The sequence below is a fragment of the Daphnia pulicaria genome, chromosome 2 (genome assembly GCF_021234035.1).
Source record: "Daphnia pulicaria isolate SC F1-1A chromosome 2, SC_F0-13Bv2, whole genome shotgun sequence".
Classification (NCBI taxonomy): domain Eukaryota; kingdom Metazoa; phylum Arthropoda; class Branchiopoda; order Diplostraca; family Daphniidae; genus Daphnia; species Daphnia pulicaria.
In genome coordinates this window covers 2,776,005-2,797,903 of record NC_060914.1, presented here as the reverse complement: position 1 = coordinate 2,797,903, position 21,899 = coordinate 2,776,005, and the positions used below count along the sequence as shown (strand labels likewise).

At 41.8% G+C, this 21,899-nt stretch overlaps 4 protein-coding genes across 13 annotated transcripts; 3 read left to right on the top strand and 1 right to left on the bottom strand.

Moving 5' to 3' along the window:
- Positions 1-534: 534 nt before the first annotated feature.
- On the top strand, positions 535-9,054 carry LOC124327006 (coiled-coil domain-containing protein 40-like). Its single transcript, XM_046785785.1, has 12 exons — positions 535-820; positions 1,030-1,722; positions 3,290-4,113; positions 4,209-4,668; positions 5,247-5,491; positions 5,627-6,053; positions 6,164-6,587; positions 6,763-6,971; positions 7,736-7,951; positions 8,059-8,256; positions 8,417-8,575; positions 8,679-9,054. The coding sequence occupies exons 3-12, from the start codon at positions 3,614-3,616 to the stop codon at positions 8,895-8,897; spliced, it is 3,057 nt and encodes a 1,018-aa protein (XP_046641741.1). The 5' UTR covers positions 535-820; positions 1,030-1,722; positions 3,290-3,613; the 3' UTR covers positions 8,898-9,054.
- LOC124327161 (tyrosine--tRNA ligase, mitochondrial-like) lies at positions 8,898-11,089 on the bottom strand. The gene is made up of 10 exons (XM_046786090.1): positions 10,870-11,089; positions 10,656-10,800; positions 10,416-10,594; positions 10,128-10,344; positions 9,986-10,064; positions 9,707-9,915; positions 9,572-9,638; positions 9,304-9,492; positions 9,083-9,208; positions 8,898-8,997 (listed from the first exon to the last, which is right to left on the bottom strand). Exons 1-10 carry the CDS (start codon positions 10,998-11,000, stop codon positions 8,960-8,962), a joined length of 1,380 nt encoding a protein of 459 aa, XP_046642046.1. The 5' UTR covers positions 11,001-11,089; the 3' UTR covers positions 8,898-8,959.
- A 41-nt stretch (positions 11,090-11,130) lies between these two features.
- On the top strand, positions 11,131-19,176 carry LOC124327185 (L-xylulose reductase-like). Of its 8 annotated transcripts, XM_046786122.1 has the most exons (16): positions 12,708-13,951; positions 14,014-14,824; positions 14,890-15,357; positions 15,439-15,507; positions 15,572-15,661; positions 15,722-16,631; positions 16,698-17,162; positions 17,254-17,319; positions 17,378-17,467; positions 17,540-17,937; positions 18,015-18,267; positions 18,343-18,448; positions 18,528-18,629; positions 18,691-18,744; positions 18,811-18,874; positions 18,948-19,176. In XM_046786122.1, exons 10-16 carry the CDS (start codon positions 17,886-17,888, stop codon positions 19,049-19,051), a joined length of 735 nt encoding a protein of 244 aa, XP_046642078.1. In that variant the 5' UTR covers positions 12,708-13,951; positions 14,014-14,824; positions 14,890-15,357; positions 15,439-15,507; positions 15,572-15,661; positions 15,722-16,631; positions 16,698-17,162; positions 17,254-17,319; positions 17,378-17,467; positions 17,540-17,885; the 3' UTR covers positions 19,052-19,176. The 8 variants fall into 8 exon arrangements, 2 of the variants coding, with proteins under 2 accessions (XP_046642078.1, XP_046642077.1); XR_006915961.1 differs by lacking the exons at positions 18,015-18,267; positions 18,343-18,448; positions 18,528-18,629; ... (1 more) ...; positions 18,811-18,874; positions 18,948-19,176 and adding exons at positions 11,131-11,568; positions 11,635-11,706 and having other exon boundaries at positions 12,171-13,951; positions 17,540-17,635; XR_006915960.1 differs by lacking the exons at positions 18,015-18,267; positions 18,343-18,448; positions 18,528-18,629; ... (1 more) ...; positions 18,811-18,874; positions 18,948-19,176 and having other exon boundaries at positions 14,014-14,170; positions 14,258-14,824; positions 17,540-17,635.
- A 16-nt stretch (positions 19,177-19,192) lies between these two features.
- On the top strand, positions 19,193-21,796 carry LOC124327140 (F-box/WD repeat-containing protein 11-like). 3 transcript variants are annotated; one of them, XM_046786060.1, is made up of 10 exons: positions 19,193-19,291; positions 19,521-19,596; positions 19,910-20,040; positions 20,104-20,226; positions 20,290-20,466; positions 20,535-20,660; positions 20,722-20,856; positions 20,924-21,198; positions 21,270-21,347; positions 21,409-21,796. In XM_046786060.1, the coding sequence occupies exons 4-10, from the start codon at positions 20,119-20,121 to the stop codon at positions 21,737-21,739; spliced, it is 1,230 nt and encodes a 409-aa protein (XP_046642016.1). In that variant the 5' UTR covers positions 19,193-19,291; positions 19,521-19,596; positions 19,910-20,040; positions 20,104-20,118; the 3' UTR covers positions 21,740-21,796. The 3 variants fall into 3 exon arrangements, with proteins under 3 accessions (XP_046642016.1, XP_046642015.1, XP_046642017.1); XM_046786059.1 differs by having other exon boundaries at positions 19,365-19,596; XM_046786061.1 differs by lacking the exons at positions 19,193-19,291; positions 19,521-19,596 and having other exon boundaries at positions 19,964-20,040; positions 20,094-20,226.
- Positions 21,797-21,899: the final 103 nt, after the last annotated feature.

Here is a 21,899-nt window from a genome sequence, read left to right as displayed (position 1 = left end):
ACTGGGCACGACGAGTAACAAGCCTCTTTGCTCGTCCGTCAGCACTGGCTTCAGCTTGGGCTGCTTCTTCGGCTGGACCATTTTGAGAGCGCCCGACTTGTTGTCAATCCTATGGCCGGCGTTGCTTCCTCCCATCGGCGCTCTGGCTTCTTATCGGTGCACATTCACATTCTCCTGGATTCCGAATTTTTTCCGACCGCTGGGCCAGCTGGAGGAGGATCGACTTTGACAATTTGTGTTCGACCCCAAAGTGCTCGTGAGAAATTGGAGCTTGTAGAAAAATGATTAACCAAACAAAATAAAAAACTGGAGCAAGCTGGGGCTCTCCTGGGTTGTAACTGGACACTTTTGTGTTTTAGAGGGGGGGCGAGTTTTGACCGCGCCTGTGTGAGACTTTCTGTCTCTCTCTTCTCTCTTCTTTTGGCCCCCAAATGGTTGACGTGTTTGCTGCTGTTACTAACGGAGCAAGACACACACGCACAGGCGACACGTACACGACCGTCCGGGCGGGAAATCCACTCTAGACTGAAAAGGCCATATCAAGTTGCCAACCTGAAAATGTACAAACGACGCCTCCTCCTCCTCCGCTAGTTCTCCCTCTATCTTCGTACCACGACAACTAGTTTCTCTCTCTCCAGCCACTGCCCAAAGTGTGCGCATGCGTGTACATCACGGCGCAAGGATGGAAGGAAGAAGAAGGAAAAATAAAAGAGACCCAGGAAGAAACAGACAAACGTACACGGGAGCGAAAACAAAATTAATAATAATAAACTCTGTGGTCTATCCAGGAACAGCAGTCTTTATCCAGGAACTTGCAACGGTATCAAATCTTTTACCCGTTTTTTTTTAAGTCAACGAAAAATCATTTTAATTTGTTCAGTTTCTCAAATTTTTTTAAAAAATGTTGTAGACTTTTTAAATGAATTCTTTGACCGTTTTTATTCAACCCGGGAAAAACTCCGGAAATTCGTTCGCGCCAACGTGATGATTTAATGATTTTAGTTTTTTTTCCTATTTCTCTTTGAACAGGGAAAAAATCTGTGACCGGAACTGCGAAAGGTTAAAAAGGGAAGAAGATCTCGTTGGGCGCTGTATACATCGTCAATTCCAGCTCAGATCAGAGCTGCTCTCCTTCTCTCTTACCCTTTCTACGTATATATCCCCCCCGTCTCTCTTTACTCTTTCCTCCACTTTCGGATCAATAGCAGAGCAGAGCAGAGTCCCGAGTGAGAGCGAGCACACACACACACACACACAACATCAGAAGGAGAGATGTGCTGCAAGGCAAACTGAAAAGGATGAAAAAAGGGGGAGGAAGAAGAAGGAGACAGGCGGAGAGGGGAAGAAGAAGGGAAAAAGAAAAAGCCAAACAGCCGTGTAACGCATGTTCAATCAGCAGCACACACCAGCCGAAGAAGGAAAATGATTTTCCGATGGAAAAGTGAACGAAAGAAGATATAGGTACTGTATAAAGTCATATTTGACTGTGAGCGACATTTTCTTGTCCCGATATGAAAGAAGAAGAAAAATTTGTGATTGGCGACTACAGCAGCAGCAGCCGGAAACTTTGTGTGGTGGTGGACTGAACAGCTGGACGGACGATGTCGACCATCGTTTGATATGCCACAGGAGCGGCTACACAAGTCAGCCACCGGCTTATCATCTCGTTGGCCGTCCCATTGGAAAGACGTGACCCGTTGCCATCATCATCAGCGATATCGGGTTAGAGCTCCACCCATTTTTATTTCTTCTTTTTTCCCCCTTGTAATAGAAACATCTTCCTACCAAACGGAGAAATTCGAGAATTCAATTTCATGAATATTGATCGGCTCCTTTATAGACTGGTATATACCTACCAAAAGTAGACTCTTCTTGGGCTTCAAATATTTATAGGAAAAGCAGCTCTATACGGGGGAACATTTATCGAATCATTCTTCTTTTTCCTCCATCTCTTGTTCTTTGGCTTTTTGATTTATCTGAATAGTCTTGATTCAAAAACTTGGGTCTTTCTCTTTCTCCAAACTCACTCAAGTGAACCGATCCTTTTTTTTATTATTATTTGGCCCGTTGACGTCGATGGGTAGGGAGGGAGGGAGGGGGGTCAAGAAACCCTGGCGACGCTCTGAGACTGGCCAATGATGACGGCGGAATATTATCGGTTGTCTGGGCGGTGGATCAAGCGTCGCATTCCAGTTGGCCAATTTCGCCCAAAATGCGATTGACACAAAATCGGACAAATTGAATGTTGTTGTTGTTGTTGTTGTTGTTGTTGTTGGCCGCGCATCGCTTATTGTAACGCGCACCGAAAATACTGCACTGCTGCATTGTGTGTAGAGTCTGAGAGTTAAAAAGTGAACAGCCTTGATGAATAGTTGACAGTCGAAATCCGACTCCTCTCTTGGCCGTTTGGATCGATGAACTTGTTACCCGACACCGGGCAAAGTTCGACGCGGCATGCATACACGCCGTGTGTAGAAAAGAACATGGCACAAGTTTGTGGGGGGGGGGGGTAGAAATGTTGGAAGAAAAAAACCCAGTCCGGTAAAAGTTGTTTAAAAAAGACTAAAAATCAAGTTGTGCCAACTCTATAATGTTATGCTTGCCACGTAAAAAGGTCAACTTTTTTTCTTCTTCTACTTGTTCGAGTTGTTGTAAAACTTTGTGGCGTAAAATTGTCTATTCATCCGCAATTCCGGACTGCGAATAGAGATCTCTCCGCTGCTCATCTAGTGGGAGAGAGGCATTTGACTCGATTAATGTCGCCCGCAAAGCGTTTAGATAATGAGCTGTGCACTCGGTATTCTTTTCTTTATGTGTACATTAGCGCTCTGCTGTTATTGTTGTTTTTTGTTCTGTTCTGTTTTGTTTTTTCGCCGGCAACGTTATCGACCAAGCGGGGGTACAAAAAAAAACGGGGCCAAAGACCTCCCTCAACTCTCTCTCTCTACAATCGTTTCCTTTTCTTCCGCCAGACGATTATACTACACACACAGCCTCGCTCCACATATACACACACACACACACACAAGAGTCGTCTTCTTCTTCTTCTTTTTATGTGCATGTTTGTGTTTGTAACTGTTGTGACTCTCCAAAAACTTTTTCATTCCCCCCCCCCCTTCTCTTTTTATATTTTTTTATTATCTGATTTCGTGTCCGCTCGGCGTGATGCGCCCCTCACATTTGCATCCAGACGGGCCAACTGATAGCGCGCGCGCACACACCAACACCCGAAATGTTATTACGGCTCGTTTCTAAAAACTTTTTTCCTTTTCTTTTTCTTTTTCTTTAGAGCGACTTGGATTTGTCCTATTTACTGCACAGTGGAACTACCGCCTGCTATTGGCCGTTATTACTCTCACACGCTCCTCTCGTGACGTCTCGGAAATAAAAAAAAAATCAAAATTCGGATGCCTTCCGGATGGATGAAAAGCAAGAAGATGGAGGATTATATATGCCAGGGTTGAAGTTTGCGAGCAGCTCATATCGACTTTGAGTGTTGTGGATGTGTGTGTGTGTGTGGGTATTATGGCCTTTTATTTAGTGGATAGGAGCAGTTGTAGTTGTAGTAGTTGGAACTGAACCCAGGAGCACCCCTCTCTTCCTAGACTGATGGATGAGCAGGAATATCGATCAAGTATATGTTTGGGGGTATATACACTGTTACGTTTCGGGCCAGCCTTCGTTTCCATGGCGACCAGTCAATAACAAAAGCCTGGGCCCTGAAGGCCGCCGATCTGTTTACGGCCATCTGCAGCTTGGAACGGAACTCGCCCGTAGTCCCGCCGGTCGCCGGAATTTCTCTGATGGAAGAATGAGAGACTTGATCGTGAAAATAAATACAGATCCAGCCATAGGAGCCAGTGGTGGTGGTGGTGGCGGCTTGGCTGCCGCCAATCAACAGACGACCAACAGGAGAAACAGGAGCCCCATGGTGGATAATGGCGCGATCCGAGCAGGAACAGGAGATGGACTATCTTTGACAGTTCGATCACTCAGAGAAGACGATGGACTCAGCACGGATGACGGAAGCGACAGCGGAACAGCCGGAACGCCGACCAGTCAAACTGCAGGATATTGGCCCGACCTGGAAGTCCTCGATCCTGACCATCCCATGTAAGTTCGCCAACCCTGGTTAGCTGAAATTTAAAAATAAAAGTTTGAGATTTTTGTCTTTTTTAATCTTCTAATTATTTGGATTGTTTGATTAGCCTGGAGCGTTTCCAGGCCAATTTGACGCAGTTGCTGGACGAAGAGGATCAACAGCTGACGCTGAAAATCCTGGAGGCGGAAGAGAAACGCAAATGCGTCCTGCGCGAGAGGAAGAAGATGTCGGCCGGACTGGATGAGATGAAACGACTCAACGAACGGAGTCGAGTGACACTCCGCAAGGAGAAGGAAGCCCTCGACGTGGAAAAGGCCAAACGACTCGAGGTGGAACGGGACGTCCTTCCGGAGAAGAAACAACAATTCGAAAGTCTCGAGCGATTGTTGGGAGACGTTGAGTCCGCCGACGGCCTGTTGGAGAAGGATTTGGAGTCGGGACGCAAGAAGTTGGCCACAATCCGCCAGCGTCTGGAGGAGCAACAGCGACAACTTGCCCAAGCCAGAGGCCAACTGGATCAAGGACATCGCCAACGGGATTCCAACCAAGCTCATAAACTCCTCCAGGTTAGCCGATCCATTATTAAACGCCCGTTCTTGTACTATATCTTCCGTGCATCTGTTCGTCTCAGACCTGTTCGGTTATGACGTCAACTTTTCTTTTTATGGAGGACCCGCCGAACCGGAAAGAAAAAGTTCTATTTATAGATTAAGAAGAAGAAGCTAAAGCCGGATAAAGAAGGGGAAAGTACGCTCCGTGTACGAACGGCCAGAAAAATCAACAATCAATCTTTGTGTGTTCTGTAATAGTATACCCGGAATATAGCCAGCGGCCATGGCGGTGGTGGCTCTGTTTACTTCCTGACATCCTGTTTAGTACGGGGTAGCTCTTCTCCTCCTCCTCTTTTTATTTTTTGACATTTTTTGGCCGTGGGGGGTTTGCTTTCTTATAACTGGGCAGCACAAGTTTACGGTGTGGTAAGCTTGTCGTGATGGACCGTGACACGCTAGTGACACCTGTCAACGTGCGGTAACAGTGGAAATCGTTGTGGATGTCACGTGTGTTGTTGGAAGGTTGTTGGTTGTTGTTGGTTGTTCCGGGATGTTTTGCATATTTAACCGGAAATTGTTGAATTATCGCGCAGGATGTGGTGATCAATCAGCTGCTGTCGGATGTTGAGGCGGCCGAATGGAAGCGCAACCAGATGGAGAACGTTCTGCTGGATGAGGAGCAGTTGACGGCCGGATTAAGGGATGCCATCCGCGGAGCTCACGCCCAAGTTGCGGCAATCAACACGGAAAAGATCCGGCTCAACCAGAGCTGGCAATCCAGCTTGTTGGCCTTACAGAAGAATAACGAGGCCCTAGCGGCTGTTCACCAATCCATCAGGTTTCCATTTATTTCCCCTTGATTCGCCACTTTGTGTAATGACGGCGGAGTAGATTCCGCAATTGGCTGATGATCCTTCCGCTTTTTTATTTATTCTTTCTTTCTTATTTTCCCGCCCAAAAAATAAATAAAAAGGAACGAAGAAGCCCGCCGAGATGAAATCAATCGCTGCTGGGCTATTGGCGAAAAGGAGACGACGGAATTGGCTTCGAAACGGACCAACGTTCAATTCGAATTAGGGCGGCTGGAACGGAAGATAACTAATCTGGAAACGCAGTGCCAGACGCGGGAGGCGCAAAAGAGCTCAGACGAGCAACGCAACCGTCATCTCGAGTCCATCATCCGATCTCGGGAGGAAGAGCTTCAAACGCTGATAAGGGAGGCGGAGCTGCTGGCCAAGAGCGAGAGCGATGCCCTGGACCGTCTGCAGGCCCAGCGGTGCAAAAACAAGACCCTGGAGGCGGCCATACTCGATCAAGTCTATCGGAGTGTGGCCTGCGATCAGGAAGCGCAGGCCATTTATCGGCACATCCGCCAAATGGAAGAAGCTTCCACTGAACTGGTCCGTTTTATTTCTTTTATTCTTTCCTTTTTCGCATTTGGCGTTGACGACCGGGACCAATTTCCAATTGTTTTATTCCAAATTCGTCCAAAAAATGGAATTTCAAATAGGATTTCGAAATTGCCAAAGCCGAGAGTCGTAATGGACGGGCGCTGCTGGAGCGCGATGATCTGGAGAAGGAATTGCAGGAGAAGACGAAAGAGCTGGAAGAGAAGCAAGGCCAAGTCGCCGCCAGGGACGGGCAAATCAAACGACTCGAGGCGGAATTGAGCGAGCAACAGAAACTGTTGGAGAGGAAGGAAATGCATTGGGCGAAACAAAAAGTGACGCTGGACGAGCTGCGGGCCACTCTTGAAGAGAATCAGGCCCGCACTGAAGAGGAAAGAGTCCTGCGGGCCCTGCAGGAGCAGCTGGATCAAGTTCGTCAGACAACCGATAGTCTCCAGCGTCAATGGTCGGAAGCCGAGCAGCAATTGCTTCAAGTGGCAATGACACGAGATATCCAGGCCGTCGAGGAGGAGAAACTTCGTGAGGGTACGAATTGATCCCTTTGGCAATCAAGTCGATTCATTTGTGGGATCGCGAATGATTATGTTGAAAGGCTGCTGCTTTGAAGATGAATGCAAGTCTAATTGCCGCCTGCTCCTGTCAGCTATGTATGTGTGAAATAATATTTTGGTTGATTTTCTCTTTTGGCTGGACTGGACAGAGATCGCCGTGTGGGATGAAAAGAAGAAGCGACTCCTCCGTGAAGTAGCCGGATTGAAGCAAACGCAATTGCAGTGCAAGAGATCCATCCACGGCTGGCGAGAGTACTTGCAGCAGCTGGACGCCCGACTGGCCCAGCAGTCGGCCAACAAAGAAAGCCTAGAGCGTCACAATCAGCACTTTCAACGCCAGTGGCAGCTCCATCTCGAGGTTCGTTCTTTGCCTTCCCCTTTGAATGCGCCAACATTTTGACATCCGGCGGAGCACTTAAACTCCGCATTGTTTCTCGCATTGGTAATCCAGCCATTCACGGAGCCTAACCCCGCCCGAAGCGGCTGTACTTTACCGTCGATCAAGTCAAATTTTAGGATTATGATGATTTTTTATTTCAATTATTCAAATTGGTATCGGGGCGGAATTTGAAAAATGCGCCAAAAAATTATTAGATCATTCGAGTTGTTGTACCGTCGCGCCTATCGTTTACCCCCTTGAAAATGTGGTCGATATTGCTATTCTCTGCTGGGCAAAGGGGAGGAATTTTTGATGATTTAAGGAAAAGAAAAGGCGGAAATGACATTATTGATCATCTCATTTATGCTCTGACTTTTCCGTACCACGACGACGGAAACGTGAGCGACACAAAAGACTCGCCCGGCATTTGTTTTAGCATTTTATTTCCCTTTCTTTTGCCTGTTTGAAATGTTTTGGGTTATAAGGACAGGACCGCGCCTTATTAACTTAAAAAAAAAAAGGAGGGAATCGATGCGGGAAAACAGATCCGTCATCAATTTACTTTGTCTGACTCGCCTATTCATTGACTATGTCTCTGTGTGTTTGTAAGGCTTTCAATTTTTCAATGATCTTACCAACTAGGATCGATTTAATCTTAAAAAAAAAAAAATATCTGTAAAAAGATCCTTTAAGTGAATATCCTAATTTTTCTTTCGGTCTGTTATTTTGGCGGAGGAAAACAGGAACCGGAGCGCAAGGTTCACCGAGTCCGTGAGGAAATCCTCCAACTTCGTGCTCAAAAATCCAACCTGGAAATCAGTTTATGTGACCTGAACAAAGTGATTGTTTTGTGGACGGGCAAGTTGGCGGACATTCGCGAAGCTCAAAGTTACTACCAAGCCGAGCGTTCCGATGCCGGATCGCTGGCCCTACTCCAAGCGGAGAAACACCGACTCCAGGTTCGTACGCTCTTACATCAACTACCCCCCCCACCCGACCAATAAAAGTGAAATATTACGCCATTCCTATCTCATGTCCATGTTTTTATATGTTTTACCCCCACAAGGTGCAAGAGGTCCAGCTGAGGAAGGATCAAGAACTGCTCAACCACCAACTACAGAAAGCCGTTCTGGGCCGATCCGTGCTCAACACCAAGGCCGACATCAGGACCGGAGTCGGACATAAGACGAGGATCGTCAAGGAGCCGGTCGACTCAAACGCCTGGCACAAGATCCTCTCGAAAGAAATCGCCAAACGCCGCAAGGTTCGACAGTTTGGGAGGGATGGGGGTTGTACTGTCGTAAAGCACAAAAGCTGTCTTGATGTGTTACACTGCTCTCGAGTGTGCCTCTTGTGTGTAGGGGGGGGGGGCTGCTGCTGCTGCTGGCCTGGTATATCATTCAATTGGATCTTGACTCATGCAGGAGGTTCTCAAGCTGAAGCAATCGATCACCGAGAGGAAGGCAGTCAACGCGGAGCTGACGGCGCAGCGCGACTCTCTACGAGATTCACTCGAGATGGACCGTAATAGACTCGAACAGCTCGATCACGACATTGCTGAAGCGGTTGTCACCAAGAGACGAGTGAGTAGCGAATAGCCAAGACAAAAAGAGAAGAAGAAGGAAAGAGCGCCGGAATCCATTCGAATGAAGTGTTTTCAATCGTGTTACGTTTTTATCGATTCAGGCCATTTCAACGCTGGTGGGACATCAGAAGTGGTGGCGCTTCTACGACCAGCTAAAATACGGAACTTATCGACGCAAGCACGGCGCTGACAGCCTGGCGGAGGCAGAGTCCCGCGCAAGACAGAAACTAATTCAATTGACCAAGGTTGCCGACAAATTGGCTTGCGAATATCCTCATTTGGAAGCCCAACTCAATGAAATTCGTGACTCACTCAACTAGTCTTGATTTGATTTCTTTTTGTTTTATTTTATTAGTTGGCTAAATAGTTGTTGGCTCTTCCGCTACGACATCCACTTGATAATGTAGTAGTGTTTCTTTCCTGTTGGGCAAGAAAGGGGAAAACGGTTACGAATAAAAAGCGATGTTCAAACACTGAGCCTCTTTTGTCTTTCGCTTAAACTTACCCACGCGGATTAAACTGATCCCGTTGGGCAGGATGTGGCGGCCGAGTGACAAAATCTCCGTATAATCAGTGCACTTGACTTGATTGATATGCAAACCTCCCGCCAAGATGATGCGACGAGCGTCGTCTATTGTAAAAATTAAAAATAAACGGCGTCAACTTTAATTCACCAAACTAATCATAACCGTAAAAAACACAGCGGGTGGTTTTTCCGCCCCTTACTTTCGTTGGCGAAACAGTTGGCTTTCATCACCATATCGAGAACGGAAGTTGCCGGTTCCAGCAAAATGTCTACCATTGTGGCGCCTCGGAATGTCTCGTTCAATTCGGATGGATGGAGTCGTGCCAATGAGTCAGCCGATTTACTATACAATGCCTCCGTGATGCGCTCCGCTGATTTCAAACCGTTTTCTGTTGAAACAAAATGCATTCGATCAAGGCAACCGTGAATTCACTCGAGCGGACAACACTCAAAAGAGGATATACAGACCTCCGTGGACGAGCAGCGTCACTTGTTGGGCTAATTTACGGTGAGCAACTCGAGATTCCGGTTTATTCTGCATTGAAAAGGGCATTTGAGAGAAATGATCGGAAATAAAGATTTCACTAATTCAATCATTAATACCGTTTGTTTCTCCATAATCGTAGAGATCTCGTCTGTTGAACAAAACGTGAAGAGTTTCAACAATTGTTCCACCTCAGAGTCCTTGACTCTCATAAAAAATTGATAGAGCTCGTACGGTGACGTCTTCGATGGTGTAATCCACACGGCGTTGCCAGCCGTTTTACCCAACTTGGACCCGGCTTCGTTCGTGACGAGCGGGATTGTTAGTCCTGCAACGACAAATTGAAATTGTAAATTAATTCTTTTGATCTCGTTACTTGATTTCAGAAATTTAATTACCAAAAACTTCTTCTAATCCCATTCGGCTGATTAATTCGTGGCCCGAAACTATGTTCCCCATTTGATCACTTCCGCCAATCTGGCAACAAAACGGATTAAATTCACAAAAATCTTAATGTTACAGAAGAATAAAAAATTATACCTGGAATCGGCATTTGTATTTTTGTAGAAGATGTAACCAATCATAGCCTTGGAGCACCTGATAGGAGAATTCCGTGAAGCTTATTCCAGACTCGGAATTGATCCTCGATTGGACGCTGTTCCTGCTGAGCATGGCCCCGACTCGGAAATGCCTTCCTGCTGTACTGAGGAACTTTGTGATGCTTACATTATTGTACCAATCTGCATTGTTGACTAGCCTAGATCACCAATAAAAAAAGCTTCAGTAAATCATAAACATAATTGTACTGTAGACTGAAGGAGGTTGTACTTTACTGGTTTCAGTGGGCCTCTGTTTTTCTCCCATATGTATTTCTCGTGGTTCTGAAATATCCTTGTAATGTTCTCACCTATCACATTAGTATTTTCTTTGACATTTTCTTCAGGCAAAGCTATTCTCTCGCTGGATTTTCCACTAGGATCACCAATTAAGGCAGTAGCTCCCCCAATCTTAATAAACATAAAATGAATTTTACTATTAATCATAAGAAAAAATCATTTAAATTCTTACCAAGGCTATAGTTTGATGACCAGCTCGTTGGCAATGCAACATTGTCATCAGAACCAAGAGATTTCCTATATGGAGGCTATCGGCAGTGGGATCAAATCCAGCATAGAAACACTGTGGCTGTGACAGCAGTTTTTGAAGGGTTAAACTAATACACAAACGAAAAAAGAAAGTAATTATTCTCGCGTTAACTGAGATATTAATATCCGGATACTACCTAGGTGGGGGAAAAACGTCTTGCAATAGTCCCCTTTCGTTTAATTTAAGAACATTGCTAGCGCAATATCGCTGGATTACAAATTTACATGTTCTAGCCGAACAAATACGATTAAGCACGCAAATAATCATATTTAATTTAATTTATTTGAAGATTCGATGGCAGGAAACAAAACAAACCACCAACAAACATGCAATCCGCAGCAGACTACATTAAGATAATTCGAGTCCAATAATCAACAATCTGGCAACTCTGCAGTTGATTTATCAGAGCCTTTTGTGCTTTTAGGAAGAGCGAGGAACACACAGTCCACAGAAAAACTTTCAACCATTTCAACAGACTGGAGTAATGGAGTAGTAGGGGAGATCTGCTGGGTTCTCTCGAAGAAATTCACGTGATTATAGGATCCATATAGCGCTCGAATTCCTTACAAAACAAGCGTTATTGTTATAAAAACGTGGTTACCTGTTTATTTCGCAATATTTACACACTAACAAACGAAGATGAATAACTCCATGGAGAATGGTGAAGATCCGTTCGCAGACATTTGGATTTCCAACTGGGAACGTCAGTGCGAGATCGAACTTGAAAATGAACCCGACCTTGATCAAGCTGTACTATCGGAACGGGATTTATCAACACAAAAGCTTTGGTATCTCTTTCAGAACTCTGCCACATCTGTAGCACAGTTGTTTAAAGGTAAGGATCATCGGAGGTTATACTGCAGCACAACAGTTGCTGACTAATATTTTATGTTCATTCCAGATCGTAACCAGCCTCAAGTGCTCTGGTTGCCTTTTCAAACTGCAGCTGGCACAATCACTTCACTATACAAAGGTGAGATTTTGTAAAAAAAAACCTAAAAAAGCAAAAGGAAAACGCAATTGCCTTTGTCTAGGCTATCAATCAAGAGTCAAATTCCATACAAAGTTTCATATTACTTTCTATACTTATTTCTTTTAGAAAATAGTTTAGTCATCTGCCAAGAAATTTAAAACTTGATTTTTTTTGGCAAAAGAATTATCATTTAGTAATAACTGTATTTCAAGTGCAATAATGAACTATACAGGAATAACAAAAACTGGGTGTAAAGCCTTCAGACTTGGTTGTAAAAGATGTTTTGTTCTTTGTTCTTTTCGTATATGTAGTCTGGGTTTGTATATGTAATTTGGGTGTGGTGAATGACTGATTAGCTGAAACTATAAATATTGATTTATTATATTTTGTTAGAGTAAACATAAAGTTTTAGAGGCTTATAAAAGGAATTCAAAATCTAACCATTTTTATCTTGTAATTTTTAGAATCGACAGAGGCCTTGAGACGAAGTTCCGAACTTGGCATTCAGGCCGGATATCAGCGAAGAGCTAGAGAAATGTTAGCTTGGGCCAAAAAGCGCCGCGGTCGGAACATCAGACGTGAGGAATTGATCGCATTCTTAACTGGCAAAAGTGTCCCAGGTTCTGGAGCTTCTCAACCCCGTCATCAAATGCGAATGGGGCCTCGTCCACGTGTCTCACTTTCTGATGGTATGTCTGCATCGCATCATGGAGCTTCTGCCCTTCAACATCCACTGGAAGCGTCTGCCGGAGACTTTGAGCCAGCCCTTCAAGCTTTCCGTGAAGCCCTCAGCTTGCCTCTACCCTCATCGGCTTCTAGCAACAATAGTGGCTCGTCGGCCAAAAGCAACGGACGTCGAGGAAGCCCCGTTCATAACCACAGCGAGCTGAGCGCCTTTATAAGCCACGAGTCTGCTCGCCATAAAAGACCTGCTCCCGCCAGCCCCACCCACGACGTCATCATGGACTCGCCCACTCATAAACGCTCGAGACTGATGTAAACTATCCTGCTTTTGGAAACCAAGCGAACCCAATAGCTAAACAAAATAATTTTTTTCTCATCTAACGTTAACCCTTCCGTTTTTTTTTCTCTAAAATCCTTACCTCATTTGTTTTGTTAAATTTCTCGCTTCGGCGCGCCTTTTTTTTCCCCTTCTATTTGAAAATTCACCTTCAACCCCAATGTTCTTTTGTGTTCATTTCGAGCTCGTTATGCAAAAAGGACGAAGTATGAACTTCATTGCGCCGAAGCTGCTGCTGCTGCTACTACACAGACACAAAACAAAGATTCGCATTTTTTTTTTCTCTTCATTTTTTTTTTCGGGGTCTCCCTCACAAGCGAAAGGCCATTTGTGTTCTTGCTGAATAATAATAATCCATTAAGATGGTGTTGCCATCATTACTCCCCCCGTTTATTTTAGGAACCTGTTCTACTTGTCAAGTTGAAGAATGTTCACCCTATTTCCTCCTCTCTCCGGGTAACATTATAACAAATTATAGAAAGACAGCAGTTATATTCCAAACGAAGGTGGAAGTAACATCGCCGTTTGCAACACGTCGAATTTCAAGTTGAATTATATATTTCAGACCTGAGCGTGTGTAAATGTGTGTGATCGATTGAAATCGGATTCTTGAAAAAATCTGGTCTTGTTTTCACCATGCTTTGATTATTTTCTTTTTTTTTTCTTTAATTTTCTTGATTGAGAAATGACCTCAACAAATGCTGTCCTCGTTGTTTCCTCTGCTCCAACCTTTTTTTTTCACTTTCATTTTTATTTTAAAAATAGTTTGCGCGTCTCTCGTTTCGGTGATGATGAAATTCGTATGTTTCCTATGATAACGATAATTTAGTTTCTGATTGACTTGATGTTTTTTTTTTCTCCTTTACCCTCTTTTGCAACATTAGATAGAGATACGAACGAGTTTGCTGCTGAATTGCTGCCTTTTTGTAGTTGCACACACAACTGTAGACAGGTTCTCCCCATACGCATCTCCCATCAAGTTCTAAGAACGTTACAATTTATTATTATTCCTTTTTACCCTGCAAGTCACGCGCTGTGTGTGTGAGAGTGTGTGTGTGTGTGTGTGTTTGCGTGCAAGTGGGATTTGCTGGAAAACAAAAGAAATACATCAATTTCTGCGATTGATGCGTCAGATCGATTTTTCAATCAAAATGTCGGAGATACGGGAGGTATCACATTTCTTCCCAAGGAAGGAAACGAGTTCATCCACAGCGTCGACGAATCGTAATTTCTTTATCTCGTATTAAATTTCCCAGAATGTTTAATGTTCTTCTTTCTTGTTGCAGAATTCTCCACGAACCCATCAGGATGATGGCAGCCCTTAAAAAATGTCAACTGGTAAATTTACTATTTGCTTTGCTGGGGACTGTTCGGAATGGAACGGGGTTTGACGTCAGCACTCAGCACTTAACCGATTGGTTTTCTACCGAGTGCCGAATTTAGGTACAGCAATAATGCCCCCGTTTTCACGCAATTAGATTTATCAGTCCAATCGTTAAGTGTATTTCTACGTAGTTGGAATGTTTTTAGTGCTTGCAGTCACGTCGTTTAGATCAGGTTGCATATCTGATAATGCCTATTCGAGCAGCAACAGTAGGAGCGAACGAAGAAACAAGTGAAACGACAGTTTCAGTCAACCATGGATCGGCTGGCAAGTATTGGAACTGGAGTTTGCATCCAATAATCATTTTTTCCATGTTGGTTGGAGTTGATTTGACTGTTCCATCAAAAAATTCCTGTCGTCAAAAATGGAAAAAGATCTTCTGTGTTATTTCTTTAATGATCCACGCAGCCTTCACGCTGAACTTGGTGCAGATTTTCCAGGGTCAGCTGAGTGAAATAACCAGTTTTTTTTTTGGAGAGGATGGAAACCAATCTACGACTGCCTTGTGGAATGTAGTCATCGATGTTATCAATTTTGAAATCGGCTGTTTTGGCGCCCACTGGATTATGTATTTTTGCATCAAAAAGAGATGGGCCTCTCTCTGTGATGCCTTTCAATTGCTGGTTCCACTTTTCGACGCCGAATTTTACAAGGAATTTCACGCCAAATTACGACGCTGTTCTTACTACGGTTTAGCGTGCATCGTATTAGGGGTAAGAACAAAATTCATAATCTCCATACTGAAATACGTTTACTTTAACTTTTTATCGAATTTCAGGTTGGCAGTTTGAGTATTATTGGAGTTGTTCCGAATATTTATACGGAGACCACATTCAACATAAAATTTTTGGCACTTTCGCAAGTTTTCTTCCAGATTTATCACGTATTGTCAATTACGTTGTTCGCTATTGCCAGTTATGCTTCATCGATTTCCTTTCAATCTATCGCTTTGAAACTGAATGGCTGGAAAAATCCACAAGCTCTTAATCTGCATCCGAATGCTGACCTTATTCTCCTGAAACGCTATTACGTTTTGGCTTGCCAGACTGTCGACAGCATTCACCATTGTTTCGGCTGGAGCCTTCTATTCATCGTGCCACATTTATTCGTCGCCATCATTAATGCGTCGTTTTACTGGTTTGCCAAAACTAATGAGAACAACTCGGCTTCTGAAATCACGTTTTTCTTCTTTCTTCTCATCAATCTTTTCGTCGTTTGCACAACTTCCGATCGCGTACGTATTCAGGTATGTACTACTTGCCATTTATTTTTTGTTTAATTTTAATGAGTAAATTAACTTTGATAAATCTTTTTGAACGTTATTTAGTCGGAGAGGGTACTCAAAGAACTTATTCGACTAAGAATCGAACCGAGACATAATCATTGCAGAAAACAGGTATTGTTAATTAGTTTCTGGTATTTTTTATTTAGCTTCTGATTAGACTGGTTTGCTTATTCAGGTCCATGAACTCCTCATGCAAGTAGTATTAAACTCACCACGAATAAGCGCTCTTGGCTTCTTCAACGTCAGTAAAAAATTAATTCCCACTGTAAGTGATCTATTATTTTTCTTAGAAGTCAAACTGATTGAAAAGGTTTGTAAATTTCAGATGATTGGAACGACGCTGACGTACTACTTTATTCTCCGTCAGTTTCATTCTTCAGAGAAAAAGTCTTTTCGTTGACACTTATACTATTGCATTATCGCAATCATGTATTTGAAAGTTCACTTAAATGCGCTCTTTACCTTATAGAATTTATGCTTAATTACGTATTCAGTTTCCACGTCATTCTAGAACGATAAAGGGTACATAGAATACGCGCATCAAGCAATTATGAAATGGAAATACGCTACTATTATCATACATGATTGAATGAGTCATTAGGTGTACATTCATTTTTGACGTGTATTCTTTGTCGTTGTCATTCGTCACAAATTTGTAAGATCACTAATGGATTATCTAACAAGTGCAACCCCCCCCCCCCCCCCCCCCCAAACAAAAAGACCCATTAAGGTCTACAACTTTTTTGTTATTATTTAGTAGTCGGCGTAGAATGTTGGTTCCGACAAGAACTGTAAGTGAGGAAGCAGTTGAAAAGGGCTGGTTATGGAGTGTTCAACCTCTTGTCACTTGGGCAAAATGGTTGGGTATTGATTTGTCGAGTGAACAGAAATTTTCTCGGTGTTTTGTTTTGTATTCCCTTTTTGTTCTTTTAACTTCTATGTCCATTCAGTTGCTATGTTTAAGCTACATTATCGATAACCACAAGGAAATATCTGTTACTTTTACCATTGAAACTAGTTACCATTCCGATACATTTTCATGGAACACGGCGATGGATTATGTTAACTATGCTGTTCACAGCCTTGCAACCCACGTAATTTTTTTGTCCGTTTTTCGGGCTCGATGGAATTTGTTGGGAGAAACTTTCCAAAATTTGGAATCATTTTTGAAATTCAGTTTCTTCGACAGAATCCGAAAAGCCTCTATTTTAGGTCTAGTTTGGATCATTCTTCTGGTAAGCATAAAACAATATGTCTTTAGCTACTTGACGTTCAAAAACCTTTTTTTATTATTATTTCAGCATACTTCGTTATTAGCTACTAATCTATATCACCATTCCAAATATGGATCATCATTCTTGATTCTGTTTTGTTCCTTGGTGTCTGTTTTTTCGCAAGTTTATCCCATCACGGCTATAGTTCTATTTTCAGTCGTGTGTTACGCTTCATCAAACGCACATCAATCAATCCGAATGGACCTTAATCTTCTCAAGAATACCACAACAGACGGGAACTATTATAATCGCTTGTCAACTTTGAAGAGGAGACATGCGCTTGTGTGTGAGACGGTTGATCACATCAACCACTGCTTCGGCTTTTTTATGGGAATTTCTCTGTCCTTTCATTTTGTGTCTATGATTACCGCATCATTTTATTTGTTCGGAACTGATAAAGAGCCTGGATCAGTTCTGGACATAGGTTTTGCGTGCTCGCAAATTTTTAATCTTTCACTTATTTGTTACCCAGCGGACCTGATCCGCCTTAAGGTACGTTAACAATATTACAATGGAGAATAAATTAAAATAAGTCGCTATCTTCGGGTTAGATTATTTGGACTATTTTCGTTGTTAAATGCAGGCCGATTCAGTTTTGAGAAAACTCATCCGTATGCAACTTGAAATGGAAGAACCCCTTAAATCTTTGGTACATTACAATTTTATATTTTTTTTGCGTCACTGAACTTGGAAAATTTTATGTGTAGACGAACGCATTCGCGGAGCAAACAAGCCTGTTTTTCCCTCAAATTAATGCGGCTGGTTTCTATCCCATAAGCAGAAAAATCATTCCTCAGGTTAGTCTACTAATTCGCAACTTAATATTTCTAATGTAGAATGCAATAAAAAGTTTTTGTCATTTGTTGTAGATAGTGGGAACGACACTCTCCTATTTTTTCATTCTCTACCAATTTCAGTCAGCCGAGAGAAGCGATACGTCAGTAAATGCAGGAATATGATTTATTTAAAAAAAATACAGTTACCCAGTCTGCTTACCATTATTGCTTTGTGTATTCACTGTCAGAAAACCATCTTCTTTTGGAATTTTTTTGTTCCCGTTTCCCCGCATACTCACAAATAGTGAAATTGGGCAACGCAGGCGTGTTGCGCAGCTTTGTTTATTTACCTTATATTTGTATGATCCCGTCAGTCACAGTCAAATCATTTTGATTTGACAGTGTTCAATAAATTATCATTTTAAAACACTATTTGAGTATGGATATACAATTCACAGGAAAGACAGCTTTGGTTACTGGTGCAGGGCAAGGTAGGCAATTGGTCGTGGCACCCATTATGGCTATAAAAGTCTTAATCGCCTTTTCAACCCCACTACTATTTATTAAGGAATTGGAAGAGCCATTGCAAAACGATTGTTTGAACATGGAGCTAAAGTTTATGCGTTATCGAAGACGTCTGAAAATTTAAGAAAATTACAAGAGGAAGCTCCTGGAATCCTTACTGTTATTGTAGACCTTGAAGACTGGGAGGCAACTCAAAAAGCTGTCAAAGATCTGGGTCACATTGATTTGTTGGTCAATAATGCTGGAGTTGCAATCTTGGAGTCCTTTTTGGATATCAAGAGTGAAAGTTTTGATAAGTATGCAGTACACAAACCTGTTACGTAATGTAGTTAATGTACATACCTATTTATTAACTATCATTTTATTTAAAGGGTCTTCAATGTCAATCTTAAAGCTGTTGTCAATGTTTCTCAAACAGTAGTAAAGCAAATGATTGAAAATAAAACAGGAGGATCAATTGTAAATGTGTCATCCCAGGTATTTGTGAATCCAAATGGATACATGCTGCCTTATTAAATCTCCACGGAAATTCAATTAAAAATTTTAATTTTTGTAGGCTTCCCAGGCAGCTTTAAGAGATCATGCTATTTACTGTAGCACTAAGTCTGCTCTTGACATGCTGTCAAAAGTAATGGCTCTTGAGTTAGGGCAACATAAAGTAAGGATACATTTATTCATTTTTTATTTGGAAATTTATTCATGTTTTTTTTCTGCAACAGATTCGAGTAAACTGTGTGAATCCGACAGTTGTGCTTACGGAAATGGGAAAAATGGTAAGATGAAGAGAAATTATATAGGTATTTGATGACCAATTGAATGAATAAAACATCTGATTTTAGGGTTGGTCAGATCCCTTAAAGTCAGGTCCTATGCTTGCTGGAATCCCCTTGGGTAGATTTGCAGGTATGTTCCATTATGCGACACTGAATTTAGTATTACTCTTTACTACTTCTGCTTACCTTATTTTATTATGCAGAGGTTGAAGAAATAGTGGATGCAGTTGTATTTCTTCTTAGCGATAGAGCTTCCATGATTCACGGAACGACTCTTCCGGTTGATGGGGGATTTTTGGCGTGTTGAAACTTGAAACGAAGGTTGAACATGCGTTTCAACTTTTTTTCAAATCTGGGGTAATGTAATGTTAATAAAAGTCTATCAAATTGTTGCAATTTAAATAATAATAATAATACATTCCGTTTATTATTGTTTTTTTTTCGGAAGACTTTTTAATCGCGGTTAAAAGTTAAAACTGAAAACCAGACCGCAGACTAAGAGCTATCACTGTGGCAGAACTGCAAAATAACAAAATAACAAAATCTAGTGAGTTAAATATCCCATAAGTAAAAGAACCAACGATGGTTTTGTTTGATTTTTCCGTTTTTTTTTAAACGAGAAATGTGAACAGAAAAACGTTTTCGTGGCAACGTTGGACTGACGACTATTTATAAACAGTTCGAGAATCAGTTCAGTGTTTTGCCAAGTTTCTGTCTTGTTTGTTTAAGTTTATTGACAACTTATACTGACTAATGAAATGATCGTCAATCAACAGGAATATACTGTGGATGCCTGTGCATACAATTTACGCGACGGAGGTACTAGCGTCGATATCACTTCTCTTCTTCGAGGTACGAAACGTGAACGTTTTTTTGTTCGTTCATAACGCCTTATAAGGCAAACTCTTGTGTGTCTGTCATACCGAAACCGAACATAGCAATGTATATTTGTTAATATTACGAATTTAAAGTAATATCTAGAAATTTCATGGCAGTCGCGAGAATTCTAGCTAATGGATACTGAGCCCCTTTAACATGGGATTAGAGTATTCAGATAACAAAAACATCTTTTATTTTTTTCCTTTTGTCATCTTTTGCACATATTTTGGTGTTAATCAATTTACATGAGCCTTGTTTTTAAATACTCTATTTTGTTTGCATTCAGTTGATCTGATTGCCAAAGGAATATTCCAGAATGTAGATTGTCTGGGTCTACTCAGCGCACGTTCCGTCTCTCCCCCATGGCAAGAGGCAGTCGACAATGCAAGAGTTTGGAAAATTGTTCTTGATAAAGACGTAAAATTTTACTTGCTCAAAATCATATAGGTTTTCCTTCAATTCTAATTAAGGTTTCACTAGGTACATTGGAAGAAAATGTACAAAGTCTTGATTAAGAAAGGTTTTGCAACCGAGACGACAGAGGATGACAACTATTCAGAATTTTACCTTGATCTCTATCGAAATATCCGGGATAATTTGAAGGTTTGGACATCGGTCAACCCATAAATAAGTATCAATTTTAACACCAATTTTTTATTCAATTAGTCTCTGGAGAATAACTGGATAACAAAGACGGCCTATCAACGGGTAAAAAAATTGCCTTATGCAGGATTTGTAGAGCATCTAAATTTCAAAGTAAAACTGAGTGACCAGTACATCGTAACACGTCAAAGTCCCCAGACGATCGAGATCTTTAATAGATGGACTTTGCAGTCGGAAAGTGTAATAACTGAAACTTCACTTGTAAATTCCATACATTTAGAGCTTGCTGAATATTGATTGAATTTTAGATTTTCGATATTGGAGTCGATAGTCACAGAGCTATGATGAAATCTATCGATTTGACTAGCGAATATCTTGCTCTTGGATGCAATCGTGGAAAAATCTTCGTATTTTGTATGAAAACAAAAGAACTGGTAAGAATACTTCTAATTTTGATCATTTCCACAATAATAAGAACAGTGGTGAATGTGGAAGCTTCACAAACTTATAGACGATCCAGCCTTATTAAACTGTGAAAGCTTCGCTCAGGACGTCATGGCAAGCAGGGTGGATTGCAGTTACTTGCGGTTTAGTCCATCAGGAAAAACGCTGTTGTCGTGCATTACCAACGTAACTTAACATAATTCTAATTTACCTTTTAAGTGAATCATTAATGCGTTTCAATTTACGCTTATAGAACAGCTGTCAGTACGAAACCCTCTCGTTGCGGAAGATAATGTCGCCTCGAGAGTGGAAAATAACGCACCAACAGACTATTCACCAGTTTAATGTGCGCCGAGTTCAAATGAATGACTCCTATATTTACCTACAAGGTGGCAATAATAAAGGGATTCAAGTTCGATCAGCAAGTTCGCTTGAACTGATTAATACCATCGCCGAATCCGAAGCTTTTATTAAAAGTTTTCAACCCTACGATCGGTGGATTATTATTGCTGGCCGTGAACAAATCAGGTAAGATTCGCGCAAAAGCGTAATTGCTGCCTGTTATTCATACGCTACTCTCTTACTCTCTTGTCCTTTAGTTTATGGGACATCGAACTTGGAACATGCATTCGACAATGCCAAATGAATCAAACCGATGGAGATATCAAAACCATTGGGTAATGTTTTGTTGTTTCTTTCTAAAGAATCAACACTAAAATTAACAGTTTTTTTTTACAGACTGGTAGGCGAAAAATACATCATTAGTTGCCACGTGAATTGTTGGTCTTCCGACTTTTTCCTGTTAGGGGTGAACGTTTGGGATCTTCAGTCGTTAATCAATTCTCAAAAAGAAACATTGAAGCCAACTTTTACGTTTAGCGTATCGACTCAATCTTGGCACGAAGCAAGCGTTGATGGTATTCGGGACACGTCGGTGGAAAAGCTAAAAGTTTTTGTCGATGATTATCAGATTGGATGCCTTATTACATGGGATTTTGACTATGAGAGGCGTGAAGTGCCAGTACCAATGTTGTATTTCATGGACTTTACTAATCATTTTGAATCCTAAGCTTCAAATCGAATATTTTGCTATTCTATTTTTAAAATGTATTATCTTTAAATTTTGTTTAAATGTTTTGTTTCAAATTCAATTAAAAAAAAAATAATTATTCATTCATTCATTCATTTCAACCCAATTGAAGGAGACTCCTCTAGATGGCACCACGGCT

Coding starts and splice junctions, on each gene's coding strand:
- LOC124327006 (XM_046785785.1), top strand. CDS start 3,614: ATGAGCAGGAATATCGATCAAGTATATGTTTGGGGGTATATACACTGT. Junction 4,669..5,246: donor AAGCTCATAAACTCCTCCAG/GTTAGCCGATCC, acceptor ATTATCGCGCAG/GATGTGGTGATCAATCAGCT. Junction 7,952..8,058: donor CGGAGAAACACCGACTCCAG/GTTCGTACGCTC, acceptor TACCCCCACAAG/GTGCAAGAGGTCCAGCTGAG.
- LOC124327161 (XM_046786090.1), bottom strand. CDS start 11,000: ATGATTATTTGCGTGCTTAATCGTATTTGTTCGGCTAGAACATGTAAA. Junction 10,065..10,127: donor AATACAAATGCCGATTCCAG/GTATAATTTTTT, acceptor TTTTGTTGCCAG/ATTGGCGGAAGTGATCAAAT. Junction 9,639..9,706: donor CGATTATGGAGAAACAAACG/GTATTAATGATT, acceptor TTTTCAATGCAG/AATAAACCGGAATCTCGAGT.
- LOC124327185 (XM_046786121.1), top strand. CDS start 16,167: ATGTTGGTTCCGACAAGAACTGTAAGTGAGGAAGCAGTTGAAAAGGGC. Junction 17,163..17,253: donor CGGACCTGATCCGCCTTAAG/GTACGTTAACAA, acceptor TGTTAAATGCAG/GCCGATTCAGTTTTGAGAAA. Junction 17,468..17,539: donor GCAGAAAAATCATTCCTCAG/GTTAGTCTACTA, acceptor CATTTGTTGTAG/ATAGTGGGAACGACACTCTC.
- LOC124327140 (XM_046786059.1), top strand. CDS start 19,503: ATGATCGTCAATCAACAGGAATATACTGTGGATGCCTGTGCATACAAT. Junction 20,227..20,289: donor ATATCCGGGATAATTTGAAG/GTTTGGACATCG, acceptor TTATTCAATTAG/TCTCTGGAGAATAACTGGAT. Junction 20,857..20,923: donor TGTTGTCGTGCATTACCAAC/GTAACTTAACAT, acceptor TTACGCTTATAG/AACAGCTGTCAGTACGAAAC.